The sequence below is a fragment of the Syngnathus acus genome, chromosome 14 (assembly GCF_901709675.1).
Source record: "Syngnathus acus chromosome 14, fSynAcu1.2, whole genome shotgun sequence".
Lineage (NCBI taxonomy): Eukaryota > Metazoa > Chordata > Actinopteri > Syngnathiformes > Syngnathidae > Syngnathus > Syngnathus acus.
Window position 1 is genome coordinate 1,884,339 of NC_051099.1, and position 16,674 is coordinate 1,901,012.

The following is a 16,674-nucleotide window of genomic DNA, read 5'->3' on the forward strand; positions in this document are numbered from 1 at the left end:
TTGACAAGCTTAATCCCTTTTCCTTTTTTTTTCCTTATAGGGTGCTCCCTGCACCTCTCATGACATATCAGTATCAGAGAAGTTTCATCAAGGCTGCAAGTGAGTATTGAGGAGAATGTTAACTACATATGTAAAGGAGTCCTTGGCATGAACTCGCCAGTTCGTTTATTGTGCCAGCGCCACCCACAGTGCCGCTATGGGTATACCTTGCACTGACTCAATTGGTTCAATTTCTCCCCACACTTTTGCTTCAATCTGGCCTCCAAAAAGCTCAGATGATGTCACCGACCTGCTTTTCCTGCTTGTGTGCGGTGAAGCCTCTCCAAAACGGAGCTATCACACAAAGGAAGTCCAGGAAATGACAGAGTGTCTGGCCGGGCCACCAGGAAAGGGCCAAGCGGGCGAGAGAAAACACCGCATTGATAGTTCTTTTCTTTTAACCTTTTGTACCAATCATAAAACCTGAAAGTGTAGTCGCTTCTCAATACAGAGCTGGAATTTCGTTCTCGCCGTTAGGCATATGGTTTTGTTTATGCCTCCGCCGTAATTTGCATGACTTTGTGTGAATCCATATGTGCAGCGTTTATGACGGCAAACTATTTTAGATGTTTTCTTTCAAAAGACAGGCACGTTTCAGGGTGATTTAAGGACAGCGTCCCGACGTGAACTCTTTGCTACGCACCTCCCCTTTTTATTTGTATTTTTTTTTTGCACGTTACTCCCCGCCCAACCCACAGGCCCCCATCTGGCTTCTCACTCCTCATCTGGTTTCAGATCCGCTACGCTCAACTGTCTTTGAATGCCCGTTAAAGCTGAGCAGAGGGGTTTAATGTGGCGGAAAGGGGAGAAAAACAGCTGGATACTTGACAGAATGTGCAAAAGTATTGAGACACATTTTGTTGGCTTTGATTATCTGTGGTGCTGTTGATTCAGTCTAACTTAGTTTGCGGTTGGTACAAAGGCGAGGCAGCACTTAGCATGTCTGCATATTAGTCAAAAGTCAAATCTCCACTTTGCAGCACTCGGACTTGTTCCTATATTTTTTTGTGCACACTAGCCAAGGTGTCCCCAGCTTCTCGCTCAGCTGGGATAGACTCCAGTTCCTCTCGACCTTGATAAAGAGAAGCGGTCAAAGGAACTGGATGAATGTATAATTTTCCACATAGCCATCAAGGACATTTTCTTTGTTCAAACATCCGACCGCTTCCTGCTACATGAGTCATCCATTGTTTCTTATTGTGGCTTATTGTTGGATTTTCCTCCTGGGCAATGTATCCAAGGGTCATCGAATCAGATTGGCCTCGTATTTAATGGCCGTTAATGATTGACAAGAAGGTAATAGATCATGAAATCAATGAAGGAAAAATAGAAAGCTGCTACTTTGGTAGAACAGTTAGTTGATGTTGAAATGTTGCCAAACACAAACTGTTGATGTTGCATTATTTGGAATATGCAATCAATTAAATAGAGATAAGGTGTTTGTTTCTCCCAATTTTGTATTTTGGTTTTGAAACACACTTCTAACTCCATTTTCAAAGCCATCAAAGTAATTAATAATCCATCTGACTTTAAACATGAATGATTCATAACAAAAAACAGCGAATGCACGCTTCAGTTTGTGGTTAACATTTGTTCTTCTTACATCATCAAAGCGCCTTTTGCATTAGATATGTTTTGTTGAAATATTCATGAACATTGGTTTCGAAATGTCATACAGTTGAACAGTGTTTAATGATTTGATAAATGGATGAATTGCTTATCGTGAATGCACGACTCAGCTTTTCAATCAACTTCAACGCTCGTTTTTAATTTTCCCTTCACAACCCGCTTTCGACATCTCCTGCCGTGCTCGGGAGATGGTAAAACCATCCCCACTTTTTTTTGTTTTACCTCGCTCCAAGCGAACCGACAAAAGCCCCAAACCAAGGACGGCTCACTCCACCTCGCAGTGCTTTTACGACTTCCTTAATATGCCTTTGGCACTTTGCTGCTACTGAGCTAAGCGCTGGAAAACTGGTTAGAAAATAAATAGGTCATTTGAAAGAAAAAAAAAATGGTTATGCAGTAGTCAACAGCAGATTATACAATCGAAATTCATTTCTCTGTGACCGTCCATACTTGGATTATTTTACAATCTTGCATTTTGAGGCATGTTCAGTTTTATGGCTGCTGTTCGGTCCATAAAAGTTTGACCTCTTCTTTTGCAGAGTTGGACAACCCCGAGGCCAGGGTGACAGAAATCCACAGCCTGGTGCACCGACTGCCTGAGAAGAACCGGCAGATGTTGGAGATGCTCATGAAACATCTGTCCAAGTAGGTGGACATTGAAAAAAAACATGAAACAGCGACTGACCTCAACACTTAATTTGAAGCTTAGCCATTGGTTGTTCTTCATCCTCAGGAAGGTGTCAAGCTCTGTGTAATCGTTTTCCCAAATGGAGGTTTGCATTAAAAAGTGGAATACTATCCAGCATTCATGACCTTCTTTGGCTAGGTAGCATGTGAGCCAGACTGTGATTAGTCAAGGAAGCTCCCATTTCATGTCAATACACAAAGCCAAACTTTGTTTTAAAGCTGCATACATCAAATTTAAAAAGAGAGCCAGTGTAGCGTTCTTTAAAAATGACTTTTTCCCCCAACATGAAGTCCAAATGTAATGAAGGCAGTTTGATGTGTTTTGGCCTGCAACTCATCAAATCGTTGTTCGTTTAAAATGCAACCGACGCTCGCTGTAAGACGATCGCTTGGAGTCCACTTTAAGCAGATGCTGACGACTACGCCAGGTGATCTTCCTTCCAAAAGTATTGGCACAGTGGCGACCATTCATAGGATGCCACAGACTGTTTATTAGACGTTGCTTAGTGGTTATCTCACCGTTTCTCTCAATTGGCGAGTCGACTTGTGTTTTTCTTTCGCCCGCCGCTGACATCTGTGAAGATGAGACCGTCTCAGAAGAAGATGATCTTAAATCAATCTTTACAAACAAGATTAAAGAAACCCTTTGAGTGTACGTGTGTTCCAATACTTTTGCATCAGAGGGAAATGCAATTTCCATTCATTCAAAGCTCAACTGTCAAACCGACAAAGATCTAAATTGTCTGTCTGTCAGGTTGGGTGGTTAACCAAGCAACATCTGCTACCGTGACAGCTGCACAGCCCATAACACTCGGATTATGTCGAGTTATACGTCTAATAGTGCTAAACAGACTTGTGGTGGTGACACTCTCGACCAAGGTCGCATTGTAGTCATAGCTTCTTTCGGAGGGCCATTATGACTGTCAACCTTAACTCTAGTATGAAACCCTACCTTGAAACCCTAACCCTAGCTTTAAACCCTACTTTGAAACCCTAACTCTAGTATGAAACCCTAACCCTAGATCGAGACTGCTCTCTAATCCTTCTGGTTTACGTAGCTTACTTCTGCAGCAGACTCGTAAAATGCTGTGCAGCAAATAGAACATTTTGAAAGGTTTGAAAAGCTCCTACAATATCAAATCCGACTCTTTGTTTTTGTTTTCTGTTTGACCTCGTTCAAGATGAAGTGATTATATTGTAATGAGTTTGTCAGCTGGTTTGTTTGCAAGTGAGTGACTTCACTTATTTCTTCAATTGACAACAACTTGGGTCAACCAAGTGCATCCATGATTTCTTTTTTTTTCATTCAATTTTTCATTGAAAGGGCAAAAAAAATCCTAATTCTACTCTTTGACCACAGCGTGGCCAGTCACCACCAGCAGAACCTGATGACCGTTGCCAACCTGGGCGTGGTTTTCGGACCGACTCTTCTCCGTCCGCAGGAAGAGACAGTGGCAGCCATCATGGACATCAAGTTCCAGAACATCGTGGTGGAGATCCTCATTGAGCACCGCGAGAGGGTATGCACAATCTATATGTGTGCGCTTCAGATACGGTGCCTTGACAAAGTACAGCATGTACACTGTTTTGATTGATCGATTCCAAATTGTATTAAGAAAGCATGCAAAGGTGTCAAGATCAAATATATTTAGTCCAGACAGAATTTCTAGGTAGGCTTCTGCACGATGCCAAATGCACTTAAGTGCAACTAATGCAACGGCACGTACTCTTTGTAGTCACGCTTGTCTTTAGCCGGCCTGTGTACAGGTGTCGCCACGGCAACAGCACAAATAACAAGCAGAAGATTAGATGGAGCAGCGCACACGGATTCTGTTTGTCTAGCGAAGGATGCAAAACATCATACACGCACATTCACATTTGTCACGTTCATCCGCTAATTAATCATGAGGCTTTTAGAGAGCTGCCCTGATAAATAGCATTTTTGTTCCACTGACTGATTGTCAACACATCTCAATGTTCATTGATGCAGATATTCAAAGACGCACCTGCTGGAGGTTTAAGCAACTCTCAACTCAACCAATCCAGAAGAAGAAGCACTGAGAGTAAAGCTCCGTCCTGTATTGAAAGACCTCTCACGCTCTTCCAGACACCAACACATTCCGTCAAAGGTGAGCTGGACAGCCAATGCAAATTTGACATTTCATTTTTGTACATTTTATCACTTGGCAATTTCACTTACTCATCCAATGTGCCTGCTAATCGTGTCGCTTCTGAGAATGAATGGTGCGACAGTCCTTCATAACAGTCCTTGATCGTTGAAGGGGAGAAGAGAAACAGCATCGTCAACGAGCCGCAGCAAGCTGTGTCATCCTCGGCCAACTGCAACAGCAGCGGTAGCAGCGGCAGCGGCAGCAGCAGCAGCAGCAGTAGCGGCCAAAGTCTAACGCCCCGACACAGCCTGATCAGCAACGATGGCGAGCAAGACACCAAGCACATCCGTCCCAGCTCACTGTGAGTGCCACAAAACACACATGGCGGTTGTGGGTGGTCAAGGAGATCTCAGGGGGGTCCACCAAATTAAAAAAACATATCACTAAAGATTCATTGTGAGGAACGAGTGGAAATGTTGGAAATAAATCAGGGAAACAAAATACCCAAAAGTTGATTATCTGGCCTAGCACCTATTTTTGGTGGTGGCCAGTGCCCCTATGGCCCCCCGCTCTAGATCCGCCTGTGCTGAGGTATATGTGGACGTAAACTGAATTAGGTCAACATTGAACTGGCTCAGCTGTCTCTCTCTCGCCCACACACTCCACTGGCGCCTTTATTGTCAAAACGTTTCTCCAAAAGAACAAATGGCGTGTGCACGTGCCGCTACTCGGCTGTCGGCTAGCGCAATGCAAGTAAAACTAAAATATCCATCTGTTGTAATGTTTATGATGATTCCAGTAGTTCTGGTATCCCTAAAGGACAGAGAATCAAAGAAAATTGATTGTAGCGTAAAGCCAGATCAAATATCTCGAGCTGAGAGAAAATAATATGACAATAAAACTGTAAAGCTGAGAAGAGGAATTGGATTTAAAGATGATGTATTTTGTCTTGAAGACCTCCACTTATATATTAAATATATCTTCTTAACGTTTGCTTTCCAACATCCCCGGAACATTAGCGCCTGTAGTGCCTCATTCTTACAATAACATGCCATTTAACGTGATGAGAGTCTTAATGCATTCCTTGACGCTTCCATAAAAGAAGTCTTGTACTAAAAGTCATTAAGTTGTCTCAGTTGAAAATGTCAAACATTTTGGAATAGATGAAAAAAAATCACCAGCGGAGTTAGTTGAGTGGTACCTTGGCTTTTAAAAGTTGAATTCACTCTGTGAGCAAGCTTATTATTACATTTACTCATTGGTTTGTAACCCCCAAAAAAAATCAGAAAATTGAGTTTTATTTTTATGTTGTTTATACTTGTTTTTATGCCAGTTGTACTATTTTATTTTATTTTATCGTACTTATATATTTATTATAAAAGTATCTGCTCTGTCACAGTCACATGTCGTTGTGTCCTTAGGCAAGACACTTCACACACCTTGCCTCAAGGTCGCCATTGTAAATGAGAACGTGTTCTCAATTGGCTTGCCTGGTAAAACAATGAATAAAGAATAAATAAATTAATAAAAAAAAAATAATATTAATAATATATACATGTATTATTTATTTATATAAAGGCCGATCCGCAAAAATATTTCTGACACATAACCGGTCCGTGGTGCAAAAAAGGTTGGGGACGACTAATCTATACTATTCGCTTGTGAGCTGCTCCATAAAAGCATACATGTACCTTCCATGCTACATGAAGGTTCAGTAGTGTAGTGGTTAGTGCACTGGTCTTAAACCCCAGCGACCTGGGTTCAACTCCCAGTAAGTTCCAAAATATTTTATCATGAAAACATTTGCATACTATAGTTCGCTTGTGAGCTGCTCCATAAAAGCATACATGTACCTTCCATACAATGTGAAGCTTCCGTAGTGTAGTGGTTAGTGCACTGGGCTGTAACCCCAGTGACCTGAGTTCAAATCTCAGTAGGACCTTAAATATTTTATCATGGAAAAATTTGTATACTGTTCGCTTGTGAGCTGCTCCATAAAAGCATACATGTACCTTCTATGTAATGTGAGGGTTCCATAGTGTAGTGGTTAGTGCTCTGGACTTTCACCCCAGCGACCCAAGTTCAAATCCCAGGCAGTTCCAAGGTATTTTATAATGGAAAAATTTCCGTACCATCCTGTTCGCTTGTGAGCTGCTCCATAAAAGCATACATGTACCTTCTATGTAGTGTGAGATAGTGTAGTGGTTAGTGCACTGGACTTTAACCCCAGTGACCTGAGTTCAAATCTCAGTAGGACCTTAAATATTTTATCATGGAAAAATTTGAATACTGTTCACTTGTGAGCTGTCCATAAAAGCGTACATGTACCTTTCATGCTATATGAAGGTTCAGTAGTGTAGTGGTTAGTGCACTGGTCTCTAACCCCAGCGACGTGGGTTCAACTCCCAGTAAATTCCAGAATATTTTATCATGAAAACATTTGCATACTATAGTTCGCTTGTGAGCTGCTCCATAAAAGCATACATGTACCTTCCATACAATGTGAAGGTTCCGTAGTGTAGTGGTTAGTGCGCTGGGCTATAACCCCAGTGACCTGAGTTCAAATCTCAGTAGGACCTTAAATATTTTATCATGGAAAAATTTGCATACTGTTCGCTTGTGAGTGCTCCATAAAAGCATACATGTACCTTCACTGTGGTGTGAGGTTTCCATAGTGTAGTGGTTAGTGCGCTTAAACCACATCGACCTGAGTTCAAATCCCAGTCAGTTCCAAGATATTTTATCATGGAAATATTTCTGTACCATACTGTTCGTTTGTGAGCTGCTCCATAAAAGCATACATGTACCTTCCACACAGTGTGAAGGTTCCGTAGTGTAGTGGTTAGTGTGCTGGGTTTTAACCCCAGTGACCTGAGTTCAAATCTCAGTAGGACCTTAAATATTTTATCATGGAAAAATTTGTACTGTTCGCTTGTGAGCTGTCCATAAAAGCGTACATGTACCTTTCATGCTATATGAAGGTTCAGTAGTGTAGTGGTTAGTGCACTGGTCTTTAACCCCAGCGACCTGGGTTCAACTCCCAGTAAGTTCCAAAATATTTTATCATGAAAACATTTGCATACTATAGTTCGCTTGTGAGCTGATCCATAAAAGCATACATGTACCTTCCATATAATGTGAAGGTTCCGTAGTGTAGTGGTTAGTGCACTGGACTTTAACCCCAGTGACCTGAGTTCAAATCTCAGTAGGACCTTAAATGTTTTATCATGGAAAAATTTGCATACTGTTCGCTTGTGAGTGCTCCATAAAAGCATACATGTACCTTCACTGTGGTGTGAGGTTTCCATAGTGTAGTGGTTAGTGCGCTTAAACCACATCGACCTGAGTTCAAATCCCAGTCAATTCCAAGATACTTTATCATGGAAATATTTCCGTACCATACTGTTCGTTTGTGAGCTGCTCCATAAAAGCATACATGTACCTTCCACACAGTGTGAAGGTTCCGTAGTGTAGTGGTTAGTGTGCTGGGTTTTAACCCCAGTGACCTGAGTTCAAATCTCAGTAGGACCTTAAATATTTTATCATGGAAAAATTTGTACTGTTCGCTTGTGAGCTGTCCATAAAAGCGTACATGTACCTTTCATGCTATATGAAGGTTCAGTAGTGTAGTGGTTAGTGCACTGGTCTTTAACCCCAGCGACGTGGGTTCAACTCCCAGTAAGTTCCAAAATATTTTATCATGAAAACATTTGCATACTATAGTTCGCTTGTGAGCTGATCCATAAAAGCATACATGTACCTTCCATATAATGTGAAGGTTCCGTAGTGTAGTGGTTAGTGCACTGGACTTTAACCCCAGTGACCTGAGTTCAAATCTCAGTAGGACCTTAAATGTTTTATCATGGAAAAATTTGTATACTGTTCACTTGTGAGCTGTCCATAAAAGCGTACATGTACCTTTCATGCTGTATGAAGGTTCAGTAGTATAGTGGTTAGTGCACTGGTCTTTAACCCCAGCGACCTGGGTTCAACTCCCAGTAAGTTCCAAAATATTTTATCATGGAAAAATTTGCATAGTTCCCTTGTGAGCTGCTCCATAAAACCATACATGTACCTTCAATGTGGTGCGAGGTTTCCATAGTGTAGTGGTTAGTGCGCTGGGCTTAAACCACATCGACCTGAGTTCAAATCCCAGTCAGTTCCAAGATATTTTATCATGGAAAAATTTCCGTAAATTTGTACTGTTCGTTTGTGAGCTGCTCCATAAAAGCATACATGTACCTTCCACACAGTGTGAAGGTTCCGTAGTGTAGTGGTTAGTGCGCTGGGTTTTAACCCCAGTGACCTGAGTTCAAATCTCAGTAGAACCTGAAATGTTTTATCATGGAAAAATTTGCACTGTTCGCATGTATTTTACGTTGTGTAATATGTGTTGGTGTCCCCCAAAATAAAGAGCAAGTAGTCAAATACACATTCTTGACACGTACAAGAAATGCATAAAGTTATTAGGTACACCTGAAAATGGTGGTGTACCTAATGGAGTGTCCGTATGACGTCACAGATCAACCAGCCAATCAGGAGGTGGGGGTGAGGGCGGCTGTGGCACTTTTCACTTTCAGTTCATCTTTGGCCATGATTTTTCCCTAATGAAGTAGCCTGTTATTAGGTCCACTTGAAAATGGCGGTGTACCTAATGGAGTGTCCGTGTGATTCCCTCGTTAAGTGCACCTGGTGAAAAGTTTTTGCTCCTGCCGAACGTGGAAATGACCAAAATCTTTTCACGCAGGTGCGCTTAACGAGGGTCACTTGGAAAACATGTTGGAATGCGGCCCCGAGGACTAGAGCTTGACACCTGTGACCTTTGACCATGATATTTCCCTAATAAACTGGCCTGTTATTAGGTACACTTGAAAATGACGGTGTACCTAATGGAGTGTCCGTGTGATTCCCTCGTTAAGTGCACCTGCGTGAAAAGTTTTAGCTCCTGCTGAATGTGAAAATGACCAAAATCTTTTCACGCAGGTGCGCTTAACGAGGGTCACTTGGAAAACATATTGGAATGCGGCCCCGAGGACTAGAGCTTGACACCTGTGACCTTTGACCATGATACTTCCCTAATAAGGTGGCCTGTTATTAGGTACACTTGAAAATGAGGGTGTACCTAATGGAGTGTCTGTGTGATTCCCTCGTTAAGCGCACCTGCGTGAAAAGTTTTAGCTCCTGCAGAACGTGAAAGTGACCAAAAACTTTTCACGCAGGTGCGCTTAACGAGGGAATCACATGGACACTCCATTAGGCACACCACCATTTTAGACTAGAGCTTGACATGTGATCTTTGACCATGATATTTCCCTAATAAAGTGGCCTGTCCACTTGAAAATGGCGGTGTACCTAATGGAGTGTCTGTGTGATTCCCTCGTTAAGTGCACCTGCGTGAAAAGTTTTAGCTCCTGCTGAACGTGAAGATGACCAAAATCTTTTCACGCAGGTGCGCTTAACGAGGGTCACTTGGAAAACATGTTGGAATGCGGCCCCGAGGACTAGCGCTTGACACCTGTGACCTTTGACCATGATATTTCCCTAATAAAGTGGCCTGTTATTAGGTACACTTGAAAATGACGGTGTACCTAATGGAGTGTCTGTGTGATTCCCTCGTTAAGCGCACCTGCGTGAAAAGTTTTAGCTCCTGCAGAACGTGAAAGTGACCAAAAACTTTTCACGCAGGTGCGCTTAACGAGGGAATCACATGGACACTCCATTAGGCACACCACCATTTTAGACTAGAGCTTGACACCTGTGATCTTTGACCATGATATTTCCCTAATAAAGTGGTCTGTCCACTTGAAAATGGTGGTGTACCTAATGGAGTGTCCGTGTTATTCCCTCGTTAAGTGCACCTGCGTGAAAAGTTTTAGCTCCTGCTGAACGTGAAAGGAGCTAAAACTTTTCACGCAGGTGCGCTTAACGAGGGTCACTTGGAAAACATGTTGGAATGCGGCCCCGAGGACTAGAGCTTGTCACCTGTGACCTTTGACCATGATATTTCCCTAATAAAGTGGCCTGTTATTAAGTACACTTGAAATCTAATGGAGTGTCTGTGCGACGTCACAGATCAACCAGCCAATCAGAAAGTGGGGGTGAGGGCGGGTGTGGCACTTTTCACTTTCATTTAAGCTTTGACCATGATATTTCCCTAATGAAGTGGCCTGTTATTAAGTACACTTGAAATCTAATGGAGTGTCTGTGCGATGTCACAGATCAACCAGCCAATCAGAAAGTGGGGGTGAGGGCGGGTGTGGCACTTTTCACTTTCATTTAAGCTTTGACCATGATTTTTCCCTAATGAAGTGGCCTGTTATGGGGTACACCTGAAAATGGCGGTGTACTTAATGGAGTGTCCTACACTATTGGATTTCACCCCGCCCCCTAGGTAGTGGGCGTGATCCATTGTTTTTCTCTTGGCCGACTTGGGGGCGGGGCCACCTTAAGTATTTACACATAAATACTTGCATTTGTTTGCATATGCAAAGTTCCAATTGTAAAATCACATCAAGGTATAGGCTCACACCTGGGATCGAACCAGGTTCATAGCGAACGAGAGCCCGTGTCACTAACCAGTCGGCTATTTCGACCTGTCGGCTCTCGGCCGTCTGCACTCTTTTGTACTAGTGATGTGCATTCCAGTTTTAAGTGAACTGAATCTTTAGAATCGGTTCACTCAAAAGATTTGTTCAAAAGAACCGTTCACCGAATCGTTCGCTACATTTCCTTATTTATTTATTCTTTTTTATTTTTTTACGTCGTGTAGTGTACCTATTGAAGTGTCCACGAGGTGTACCTAATCACAGGCCACTTCATTAGGGAAAAAGCTTAAGTGAAAGTGAAAAGTGCCACACCCGTAAAACATATATACATATTGTCATATAAAGCAGTTAAAATGAAGCACCAAATGTCAGATTTTTGTTTTCATGCCCAAAAAAATAAAAACAAGGAATAAAACACCAGACAAGTTTGAACAGGTTTTAATGTTTATTAAAATGATAATAATAATAATAACAACAATAAAAGTAAATTTCAAACCAGCAATCTAATGTGAAATTGCAGTAGATATATTGGATAACAATATGTAGGCGTATATATGCATACACGTTATTGAAAAACAACTACAAGTGTTATAAAATCAAGATGACCCAAAGAGAAGCATAATCTCCCCGTTGTTGCATAACGGCGCATCCCTTCATGCAATAAAGTTAGCCGTTAGCTTGGAGAAAACGTGCATCAAAGAAGTTGTGTTTCAGTGAGTGGTTGGTTCTTCGTTCCTTGGCAAATCGCAAATCGACATTCTGGCTTACATAGTTCACGCCAGGAGGGAGACGCAACACGTTCACTGACTGTTCCGTTGATGCACGGGGAGGAAGGCAGTTCACCCATCAACTCGTTCGCGAACGGGAAAGTCAGGATTCGTTCCCTCACTGATCCGTTCTCGCGATGAACTGCAAATGCAAATCACTCACTCGCTGACTCGTTCACTCACAGATCCGTTCAGTTTGTGAACGGGAAATGCAATTCACGACTCGTTCGTGAACTGGAAGTGACGTCATTTTCTTCTTCGTTTTGTTTTACGGCGAGGTGGCACCAGCTTCATTGCGCATTACTGACACCACTGGTTCAAGTCATATGAACGCTCTCGTTCACTGAAAGAATTCATTCCTTTTGAACGAATCGTTCACTCACGAGCCAACACTAGTCCGTGGCTGCAAAAAAGGTTGGGGACCACTGATCTATACCATTCGCTTGTGAGCTGCTTCATAAAACCATATATGTAGCTTTTTTGCATTATGAGGGTTCAGTAGTGTAGTGGTTAGTGTTCTGGACTTTGACCCCAGCGACCTTAGTTCAAATCACAGTAGAACCTTAACTATTTTATTATAGAAATCAATATTTATCAGATAACCATGCACAACCGGTCCGTGGCGCTAAAAATGTTGACCACTGAGCACTGTGGCTGAACACAGCCACCAACAAAATTGAGCTTCTCTCATTCTATGTGTACTGTAATTTTCTAGAAGATGAATTGTCATTGTTATTTTGTCTTTTTAGGTTGCACCCCAAAAACCGCAGCAGCATACCAGTCTGGTAAGGATAGAATTAGAAAGTCTAAAATCCTAGATCATAAACCCAGTCCCCTATACGGTATGTAAATAATGCGACTAAAGCATCCTAATTTTCTGTGATCCTTCAGTGCATTATCCTCCAGTCCAAACTCACCACGGTCTCCATCGTGGCCCATGTTCTCAGCGCCGTCCAGTCCGCAGCCCGTTTCTTCGGCGTCCAGCGACTCCTCCCCGATCAGGTCGGTCATCATTGCATAGTCACGCTGCTTCACATGTTGAAAAGCAAATCCAAAAGTCTCGAATATTGACGCCTTTCTCTTCTCGCAGCATTTCCGGCAAGCGAGCTCGGGCACTTTACGCCTGCAAAGCGGAGCACGACTCGGAGCTGTCCTTCATTGCTGGGACTATCTTTGACAATGGTGAGTCGCATCTTTGCACTTTTCACTTGGAATCAAATCTTAGTTTTGTTTGCTTTGTGTGCCATCTTGTGTAGTTCACGCCTCCAGGGAGCCAGGCTGGCTGGAAGGGACGTTGGATGGTCGAATAGGACTGATTCCTCAGAACTATGTGGAATTTCTATAGCGCACCGAGTGAACTGGAGGACCACACTGGTCTGAGACGAGATCAAACTGGACTGCAAGCGCAGGGGGGGGGGGGGGACCAGACTTGATAATAGACACGAGTGGGAATTCACCTTTTCTTTTTTGGGAGTTGATGAGACGCATGCAGACTTTGGCGAGATCTCGGAATTGCACTGGAGGGAGCCGCTGCGGTTCCAGCTGTTATTGGATTAGTTTGGGTGGCTTCCCAAGTCCTTGCAAAGACGATGCGCTAATGAGCCTGGAATGTGTGTGTGTTGTGTGCGTGTGTGTAAGTGAATGAACCGATTATATGTGAGCTTGTTTCTCCCCTTCTGTCTTCTTTTGAACTGCACTGACAGCTTATCAAGATCTTCCCGCAGATGTCAAATACAATTTGAAATGTCCTGTCACATTGGATTAGATTACAGACCCCCCCCACACTCACACACACCTCCTGCCAACAAGGTCAAGAAGATTTTTTTAAAATGACTATTCTTTCCACAAGCATAAACCTGGATAATATTTGAGGCAGTCAGGTCCTCAGGCAGATGGGTGCAAAGTAATCCTACCCCCCCCTCGGGGAGATGAGTGTGAGGTAACACTTACGCAAGTTCATCCAAAGGTCAGTTAATGTTCACCCCTTCTAGGCCGTGGGTAAAAAATGTGAACAATTTCAAAACAAGTGGTATATAGTAATAGTTTTTTCCTCCACTTCCAAATATGCACAATAACTTGTACAGTCACTCAGGGTGATTTTTAGTGAGCAAATTGCCAAGCTGCTGCTTTCTAGCGTGCTTTCCCAAATTTGTACTTTTTCTGATCTTCAGTCAAAGTTTCACAGAAAACTCTCCAAAATATTTGGTTCCTCCCCATGTACATTGTCGGTGTAGCTAGGATGGTTTCTTGGGAGTTTCAAAACAAAGCGTCAATGTGAAATGAGACTACTTTTATTTATGAGACTCTCTTGTAATCTGAAGTGAGGTGTTTAACTTTGTACAGATATAATTAACTTGCATATTGATGATTTTTTTTTTTGGAAGTTTGAAATTTTTATATTTGTGTTCCTAGCATACTAACTTAATTCTTCTATTCCAGCTTTGATGCTCAGATTTTCTTTTGTATCGTTGAAGTTTAATTACAGCCTTAAAAAGTGATGGAATTTGAGGATTAAAGATTAATGGAAGAGTTCTGGATTTTTTTTTTCCACTGTGTGAAATTTAAAATATTTAAATATTCACTCTTTTCTGCAGGTTTTAGACAGAAACAGAGAGCTATAGGATTGGAAAAAACAGTTGACTTTATTGTATAGTTGGTCTGAAGTCAAATCACTTCCTGCCAGTCAACCAAATAACAACACAGAGAATTCAACATTGAATCAAAGAGGTGAAAATATCGACACTGACTACAGAGCGGGTGTAAGTAATACACAAGTCATATCAGAAACTTTTTTCCACCTCCTCCCACTCAAACAAATATTGTACATTGTTTGTATTTATTACATTGCACTGAAATACGAACAAAGCAATACGCCATACACACCAGCGAAAATTGATCGGCCCTTAAAATCGTTAAAGATGATACTTTATACAAAATAGACTCTTATCGACCGCTACGACCGTCGTGTATATTCGTCTGGCTCCGGTCGATTTACATTCAGTTTTATTTTTTTGTCTTTTTTTTATGGGGAGGGGGATGTTATAAAGTGACCACTACGTCCTCGCATCATTAGCGATCCAAAGCCGGGACGGTTCCAAGAAAAAAAAGATGCCTTTCAAAATAAGTGCTACTTAAAATGTAACTGAATACTTGTTATCTTTAATTGTTGGCTCTTCAGCTTTGGACGCAAAATCTCACCGATGCTCCACAAAACGCCTTTCACCCCCCCCCCCCCCCCCCCATCCAAACCTGACATTGACTTCACAAGACAGACATGTTGAACAGCTCATCATCACCACATTTACCTTTTAGCACAAACCGACAACAGCGAGATAGCATCTTGACAATTTTGATATATTGAAAAATATTCTTTATCTCCTGATTTGGAATTGTTTCTTTTTTTTTATGGCTCTCTGTCTCCCATTTATGATATGCATATATGTTAAAGCTTAGCGCATTTTGGCAAGTAGAGGGTAGGGGTGTTTTATATGCTGCTGTTTTGGTTCGCAACAGAGTTTAAATCCAGTGGGCTCAGCAGTTAACTTGAATATGAAGAATAGCATAAGTGAAGTCTATATGAAGTTCCTTTGACATTGTCTTTTAAGTGGTAAACAGTTTCCAAATGTCTCTTTTTGTTTTATTAGCTATAAATGAATTTTGGCACGTCCCACACACCTTTCAGCTAAATTCAGCGTGTAAAAACTGGTTAACTTATGATAAATCTATTTTTGTTTTTGTCTCAAAGGCACCACATGATGAAAGAAGCGTGATTTTCCCTCTAATAACTACTTGAGTCAACACGTTATTTAAAATAAACAACAAACAAGGCGTTTTGCACAATTTGAAGCTGTCTGCACTGCACCACGTATTTTTGTACACTTACTAGACGCGGCTGGTTGTTGAGCACGGAAAAACAAGTACTTCTATGTGTGTGTGCGCCTGAAGCCTGCTGTGCCGTTAGCCCTAAGGATGAGGTCACTATGGCAACCCCCCCTACTGCACTGTTAACTCTTTCCGAGCCCAATAATAAAAATCAATGGATTCTAGGTTGTGTTGTAAAAAAAAGACATTATCCATCACTGTTTGACAGGCACTCTTATGAATGATGTGGATATAGTGCGTATGGGAGCAGTATAAAGTTGTAAGTTTAAAAGCCATCTCTAAAAGCAACCATATTTAATGTTACCTGCATGTTATTATAATAGCTAATATTCACTACATTGAAGCTGGTGTACTTGTGAGAATCTCATAGTATATGAGCACCCTGCAGCAAAACGGTCACATTTGGAGCATCACGCACACTCAACACATTCGCACACAAGTCCATAGGAGGAGACACAAACCAATAGAAGCCACCTATGTCAAACCTCCTGTGACTTTTAGCACCAGTGACCGAGCCTGAGCTTTTTTTTTTTTTCCTTTCCTCTTCAAGATGATTTTGCATCTCATTTGAAAATAGCGGAGCAAAGAATAGAACTTTGTGACTTTTTTTTTTTCCAAACATCTTACAAAAGAAAAAAATATTTTATATATATATATATATATATATATATATATATATATATATATATATATATCTACATATAAATCTCTCTTTTCTTTTTAAATGGTCTCTTGTGTCATGATGCCTTGTAAATGATTAAAGGGTTCATTCACTTCCTGTGACACTATCAAATAGAGATAAATGTTGATTCCATCCATCCATCCATTTTCTGAACCGCTTAGTCCCCACGGGGGTCGCGGGAGTGCTGGAGCCTATCCCAGCCGTCATCGGGCAGTAGGCGGGGGACACCCTGAACCGGTTGCCAGCCAATCGCAGGGCACACAGAGACAAACAACCATTTGCACTCGCACTCACACCTAGGGACAATTTGGAGTCTTCAATCGGCCTACCAA

At 41.8% G+C, this 16,674-nt stretch overlaps 1 protein-coding gene, 1 long non-coding RNA gene and 1 other non-coding gene across 5 annotated transcripts in view; 2 read left to right on the forward strand and 1 right to left on the reverse strand.

Annotated features, from left to right (window-relative positions):
- LOC119134044 (rho GTPase-activating protein 26-like) overlaps nt 1–14,310 on the forward strand; it is a 34,293-nt gene extending 19,983 nt beyond the window's left edge. For both annotated transcript variants that reach the window (XM_037270455.1, XM_037270454.1), the window contains 9 exons: nt 41–99; nt 2,208–2,313; nt 3,716–3,875; nt 4,346–4,484; nt 4,638–4,827; nt 12,528–12,563; nt 12,670–12,780; nt 12,869–12,960; nt 13,035–14,310. In XM_037270455.1, coding sequence (XP_037126350.1) covers nt 41–99; nt 2,208–2,313; nt 3,716–3,875; nt 4,346–4,484; nt 4,638–4,827; nt 12,528–12,563; nt 12,670–12,780; nt 12,869–12,960; nt 13,035–13,123 — 982 coding nt within the window. In that variant the 3' untranslated portion in view covers nt 13,124–14,310. The remainder of the gene's footprint in view (nt 1–40; nt 100–2,207; nt 2,314–3,715; nt 3,876–4,345; nt 4,485–4,637; nt 4,828–12,527; nt 12,564–12,669; nt 12,781–12,868; nt 12,961–13,034) is intronic.
- Nucleotides 6,974–7,045, forward strand: trnay-aua. Its single transcript has one exon. It is a non-coding gene; the product is annotated as a tRNA-Tyr (tRNA).
- On the reverse strand, nt 7,181–8,347 carry LOC119134046. Of its 2 annotated transcripts, none has more exons than XR_005100256.1 (3): nt 8,065–8,342; nt 7,430–7,749; nt 7,181–7,273 (listed from the first exon to the last, which is right to left on the reverse strand). It is a non-coding gene; the product is annotated as an uncharacterized LOC119134046 (long non-coding RNA). The 2 variants fall into 2 exon arrangements; XR_005100255.1 differs by lacking the exon at nt 7,181–7,273 and adding an exon at nt 7,865–7,908 and having other exon boundaries at nt 7,297–7,710; nt 8,065–8,347.
- Nucleotides 14,311–16,674: the final 2,364 nt, after the last annotated feature.